The 6,615-nt window shown below is 31.2% G+C and overlaps 1 protein-coding gene across 1 annotated transcript; it reads left to right on the top strand.

Annotated features, from left to right (window-relative positions):
- Positions 1–1,203: 1,203 nt before the first annotated feature.
- Positions 1,204–6,189, top strand: LOC133178089 (uncharacterized). The gene is made up of 12 exons (XM_061312851.1): positions 1,204–1,274; positions 1,417–1,539; positions 1,893–2,006; positions 2,139–2,216; positions 3,516–3,652; positions 4,237–4,329; positions 4,413–4,523; positions 4,713–4,908; positions 5,049–5,201; positions 5,454–5,539; positions 5,873–5,943; positions 6,079–6,189. Exons 1-12 carry the CDS (start codon positions 1,214–1,216, stop codon positions 6,170–6,172), a joined length of 1,317 nt encoding a protein of 438 aa, XP_061168835.1. The 5' UTR covers positions 1,204–1,213; the 3' UTR covers positions 6,173–6,189.
- The last annotated feature ends 426 nt before the right edge of the window (positions 6,190–6,615 follow it).

Here is a 6,615-nt window from a genome sequence, read left to right as displayed (position 1 = left end):
TGATTATTACAGCCCAACCCTAACTCAAGAACCCCTGATCTTTGGGCCATGATTTCACAGTTTTTGTAGAGTGCTTAATGCTTATCACAACCATGCCAATGGTTTGACTGCTAGATGTCCAGGAGTAAAGAAGATTTTTAAAAATATAACTAATTTTGATGGTTTTAGTCCCATTCTTAAGGCTCTAGGGGGCAGGGACAATTAAATTTCAAATTTTTGTTCCCCTTTACTCATAAATGCTATATGCCAAAAATGGCTGAAATTGGTTCAGTAGTTTCAGAGAAGAAGCTCAAAATGTTTAAATGTTAACGCATGGCGGACGATGGATGACGCACGCCTATGGAAGAAAACAGATAGCTATAATGACTCGGGTGACCCAAAATTGAGAATGCCTACACAGATGAGATCTATAGATTTTGTGTCTAATTCATATTTTATATTCTGTTTTAAACTCCAAATTTAATAGCTAAAGATTCTGATTGAAGACACCATAAAGAAATAAATTGCTTTCCAAGTTAGGATGCAGAAGGCCCATGTTTCATGCTTAGGTGATTTTGTGTGCCGATGTTGAATAATTTTATCAACTTTGCAATATGTGTCTCAGTGGTCGTGTCCGGGGTACCGCGTGTGAGTATCTCATAAATGTAAAGATGCTTATTTACAATTACTTTGATTAATATGAGAAAAATATAAATTAAAAAAAAAAGAAAAAAGAAAGAAAACTTGTATCTTTCATAACAAAATTATTAGTATACTGGTTGGAGATAACATGGTATGTTAGTGTGACAGTAGTTTTGAAAAAAAAAACAATTAAATTTTGAATTTCAACAGTTCATCTTGAGTGCCAATTGCGTTCATGGACTTGCTATACATATTTAGTAAATGGATTTGTTTTTGGAACTATTGTTTTGAATTTTTATCAACTACGATTCCATGAAATGGCTTTTGATTTTAAAATAGATATGCATATCCGATTATCTGAAAGGAAATATTTTTTTTTACTGACATGAGAGTTAAAACTGTAACTAGACATTTTCCTGAGGAGACAATACACACTGTGTTGACAAGGAAGGGTTTTTATATTAACCAAATATGACTGTATCAATGGCGTAAGTCCATGTTATTTGAATTTCTTTTCAAAACTCTTTGTAGACAATGTGATAAAATATACATTAAAAATTATAATATATCGCTATTTGTCGCAGATTTAAGAATGTTTAGAGCTGTTGATGAATATCATTGGCATAGACTTGCCGAACATGAGGCATCAGAAAGTACGTATCCGTTTAGACTTTTTTGTTTCTTATGTAGAGGTTAATTTATTTTAAGAACACATATTTGTGCATATTTTGATAACTTAAAATGCTGATTCAAAAACATGACGAGTTTAAAACATAATATCTCACTTCTAAATAGATCAGAAAAGAGAACATCAACATGGGCGAGGTGTATGCACGGTATTCCTTTTGGATACATCAGCCAGCATGGCAGGGGAAGGATTCCATCAAATGAAGAGGGCTTTTATGGACATTTCAAACGGTCTTTAGTTACCATCAAATGAATCATAGGATTCTTTTACTTATATATTTTCATTTAGTTGGGTTTTTTTTAAGATTAAATCAGCTGATAATGATGATGATAATGATGATGAAAAAAATAATAATATTAATAATAAATACCCTAGAAGAAAGTTTATATACAGTGCGTGTTAATGTCTTGTTGACAAAAATATAGCAGCCTGTGAATGTGTTAAAACTACAAAGTATTTAAAGAAATTATTATCAATGTTACGGTAATTTTCATTTAAGAATACAAAGCGTGAGCATCGATAGAAATTCAAAATCAGAAGTTATTCACAAGTATGTTGATTTTGTCTTTGTTGCACTTTTCAGAATTTATTGTTCATCCCCACCTCGACGAAAATGTTGCTGTCATTATGTTTGGTGAAGATGTCAAATTCTTACATTATTATTCAAACAACTATGGGTCCATAAGAAATTGTCTTGGTATATTTCCTAAAAAAATATTTATTGAACAATATTGAACAATAACAAGAACCTTTAGTCAACCTAAAGATTTTTTAAATCTAGGAAACAATTTTTGTAAATGAATTGACAAAAACAGTATATATTCTCCAGGTCACATAGAATGTAGAGGAAGCTCACCTCTGGAAGCAGGCATCCTTCTTTCTTTGTCCTGCTTACGATACGGCGGAGGTAAAGTTTAATTTTATAGAGATATTTAATTATGCACACAGCATAATCATAATATTGGCAATAAGAAATATTTTCCAGTGAAGCATTCTGCTCTCTACTTGATTACTTTTTAAATTCATTTCATTTAATGTGAAATACACTGTTTTCTAGCTGCTTTTATAATAACATTTTAAAGTATTAAGTCAACGCAGTAAGATAAAAAAAAATTGGGGAAAACCCCCAAAAACAGTAACTATCATAGGATAAAATGTACAAGCGTAATTAAAAAAGTACATCTTGATATCCTGATACTTCTATTTTATGAACAATTCATTCATCTCATTGGAATGGCTTTTCTTGAACTGAGAACTTGTTCCCATCACATTCAAGATTGATTAGACACTGCATTGATATGTACCTTAAACATATTTTTCGCCGTTTAAAACGTCACCTTTCTTTCTTTTTTTTTTTTTACACAATAATGAATACCCAATAGATTCAATGTGACTGACGGACCAACATAAAAGAGGATGCCTTTATTCACTCATAATAGAAGGAAACCTCTTTGACTTAATTGTAAACATGTAAACCCCCCCCCCTAAAAAAAATAATAAAAATAAAAATCAAGAGTACAAAATTCTGCATTATGGCATTGTATGGATAGGTAGCTTAATCATATTTTTCGTCTTATATAAATGTAACTTTTCCTTTTTTAACCACAATGAACACTTGGTAGATTCAATGTGACAGACAGACCGACATAAAAGAGGGTGCTTTTATTGAGTCATAATGGAAGGAAATCTCTTTGACTTAATTGAATACACCCTAACAAAAAATACTATAGTTAACTATAGTTTACTATAGTTAACTATAGTTAACTGTAGTGATAACTTTGACACTATGAAAACTTTGATTTACTATAATAGTGATAACTTTGACACTTTGATTTACTATAGTGATAACTTTGACACTTTGATTTACTAAAGTGGTAACTATGACACTAAAGTGATCACTTCGGAAACTTTGATTTACTATAGTGATCACTATGACACTATAGTGATCACTTTGAAAACTTTGATTTACTATAGTGATCACTTTGACACTTTGAATTACTATAGTTAACCATAGTTAACTATAGTAACTATAGTTAACTATAGTTATTTTTTTGTCAGGGCATGTACCACCACCCCCCCTCCCCCTGCACCCCCCCCCAAAAAAAAAAATAAAAAAAAAATAAAAGTCAAGGGTATAAAAGTCTGCATTATAAAATAATTATTTATTAATGAACCTAATAAAAGTTCAACAACATTCCCTTTCTAGGTCACAATGCAGTTTTTAATCCTCATATAAAAGTAAGAGCAAGATTAGTTATAATATCGGATGGTCGGCCAACTACATCCGGTGACATAGGAGGTCCTGAATTGGACAATGCCAGCAAAGAATCAATATTTGACGGCGTAAGGGAGTTTATGCAAACAAAATGCATTTGTTTAAATATATAAATATTAACTGATATAATAATAAAGAGAGGATTCCTAGTTGAATTTAAACACAAAATTCTGACGTACTGAAAATTTAAAGTCTTTTTTTTGTGCTAAATATGCAGTAAATTGAAATAATGGATTGACAAAAACTGTAAAAGGATACAATTTCCTGCAATAGGACAAAATTATTCTTTTATAGACAACAACAAAAATATTTTAAATAGCATATTAAGAAAGATGTCTAATGTTGTTAGTTATTTAACGGACTTTTATAACCAATCTCCTTCAAAGGAAAGTTTAAAGAATACAACCCACATTTTCAGACTTATACAAGAATACAAACTTTGATTAAAGCAATTGGAAAGACTACGCCAATCACATGCATTCCTGTAGGGCCAAACCCAGATGTCGTAAGTTTATGTTTGTTAGTCTTTTTGGTTGTATTTTTGAGTGTATCTTCACAAGGCATAGTATCTGCACTAAATAGATAGAATTCAAATATACTTGATATGCTAAAATAGTTTGTTTATTAACGACATTTGAATTATGTATTAAAGGGTTTCTTAAAGTCGTTGGTGGAATTATCTACAGCAGGCAGACTGATTTTCTATGAAAATGCAAAACAGTGTGGAAGATTTGCTCTTAACATGGTGAGAAAATGCAAATATTTGACTTGAAGACTAATTTTGGAATGGGAGGATTAATTACACCACAGTTTTAAATTGTTTTATAGAGAATTGCATGTTGCATCGTAGAAAGAAAGATGTCATCTAATTTAACACGGGATGAAATAAAAACAATCGCCAAAATGTCCTCTTTACATGATGTGTCTGGCAAAGATCTGGTATGGATTTAAATGAACTAAATTATTATTATTTCTCTATTCAACTTACACACTAAAATGAAAGTTGTGCAAAACATACAGAAACTGATTTTACTTGATTATTACATTCAACTTTAGCTCAATGACTTGAGCGTGCAAAAATTGAAAATTTTATCTATAGAACTTTTAGTAATATTATATCATCTGAAGGAGGATGTCTGCGATATCATAAATGAAATTGATGCATACAAACCAATAACTGCTGAAGACCTAGAGGAAGATGTCTTCACAGAGCGATATGAAAATCTTCCTGGCATTGGTACAAGAGTAAAACGTGGACCTCATTGGACCTGGAAAAACCAAGACAGTCACGGTCCTGGAACAGTGATCGGACACTCTGAAAGAGGTATGAATGCATTCGAAACCACCCAGCTAATATTGAAGATTTTGCTTCTCAAAACGTGAAATTTTAAGCAAATGTAGGCGTTAAAGTTAATTTTGGTAATCACTTACGCTTAATTTACGTGTTAATATTTTTTTTTTCAGTTGGGTGGGTTAACGTGGAATGGGATAGTGGTGTTACATTGAGCTATCAATATGGGTTTGATGGCTTCATTGAAAAATATGATATCACTCCATGCAAAGAACCAAGGATTCTAGAGAATGAAATGATTGCAGTTGGTTGCTTAGTAACCAGAGGTATTACATCATTTTGTTTCATCAATATTTTTTTTTTTATTTTGAACTGTCCTTAACCTACGGAGAGTATAAATCTATTTCAATTGCTATGTCCATTAAATGCTAATACTTTATCTTATATAGAGATTAAAAAGGAATGATCATCTTTCAGCTTTAATCTTTAAATGTCCTTTAAGTCACAATTACTATCATTCAGAATGTAGAATTATTTCATTGTTAGTTCATCAGTATTTTTTTTTCCTTTTATGGAAGGTCCCGATTGGAAATGGGGAGATCAGGATGGTGGAGAAGGGAATGTTGGAACAGTGTATAGAGTCAGAAAAGAGGCTGTTATTCTTGTAAAACAATGAATTTAAAATAGGATTAATAATTTTACTATTTTAAAAAGTACTTAAAAGCGTCCTTGCCTCGTTCAATATTAACACTTTTATGATATTAAACCACATTTACCACTCACCGTTAAAGATTCCAAAATTGTATAATATGCCCTTAGTACAGATAGGTTTCACTGTTCCTTACCTCCGTAGTTTTTTTTTTTTTTTTTTTTTTTTTTTTTACATTTATTTAGAAAATTTTATTTTTCAAATATAGACCAGAAGTATAATTCTTTAATCATTAATTGAATATAAAAAAAAATACGACAACATTTTTGAACACCTTTCAATATTTAGGTAAAGTGGCCAAATGGTAATCGTAGTAACTATAGATACGGGTACGACAACAAATATGACGTTACCGTGTGGTATGTATACCATAATTACACGTTCTAGTTACACTTTACATATTGGACAAACACCAAGTGAAATGTCACTATTTTTAAATTATCATAGAACATAGGTTTCCATTAACATGATTAACATTTCTATTGTTTATTTAGTGATCCATTTGATCCTCTTGTCCTTCGATCCTTGAATTTTCAACACAGATCGAACGACTCCGGGAATCCCGAAAAGGAGGAGCAGAAAAAATGAAGAAAAAAAAAACCTCAAGCGTGAAAAAAAATTTATTTCAAGTACCATGATTATATTGAACTGTATTTCTTTTTTAATTAAGTGTTATATCTTTTCTTTTCATTTTACTTCTAACTTTTTGTTTCACAGAAATAAAAAAAAATTCAAGATTTATCACTTAAAAAGTGGTAATTAACATCTGTTGTTATGTATGTGTTTTTGTCAAATGCGCGTGTAAAATACGTGGTCGCCTGATTTGCCTTGAAAAATTATCCTAACCGATAGTGTTCCCTTTGAATAGGTCAATTAGAACTTTATTGACTAAATAGAAAGTATTGTAAGCTCCCCACGGATGGCCATCCTGAAATGGGGGGGGGGGGGCATACAATGTACTTATACAACATTTCTCAAGGTCACTCCTATATTCTTGGTTCATGATTCTCAGTAAGGACAAAGCTTGGTAT

The sequence above is a fragment of the Saccostrea echinata genome, unplaced genomic scaffold (genome assembly GCF_033153115.1).
Source record: "Saccostrea echinata isolate AGI-Se365-2 ecotype Australia unplaced genomic scaffold, CSIRO_AGI_Sech_v1 ptg000002l, whole genome shotgun sequence".
NCBI classification, from domain to species: domain Eukaryota; kingdom Metazoa; phylum Mollusca; class Bivalvia; order Ostreida; family Ostreidae; genus Saccostrea; species Saccostrea echinata.
This window is presented reverse-complemented; position numbering and strand designations above follow the sequence as displayed.

What these genes read in the sequence shown, in the direction of transcription:
- LOC133178089 (XM_061312851.1), top strand. Translation starts at nt 1,214, where the DNA reads ATGTTTAGAGCTGTTGATGAATATCATTGGCATAGACTTGCCGAACAT. An exon ending in GAAAAGAGGCTGTTATTCTT is followed by an intron (nt 5,540 to 5,872) that starts GTAAAACAATGA and finishes TTCAATATTTAG; the next exon opens with GTAAAGTGGCCAAATGGTAA. An exon ending in AAATATGACGTTACCGTGTG is followed by an intron (nt 5,944 to 6,078) that starts GTATGTATACCA and finishes TTGTTTATTTAG; the next exon opens with TGATCCATTTGATCCTCTTG.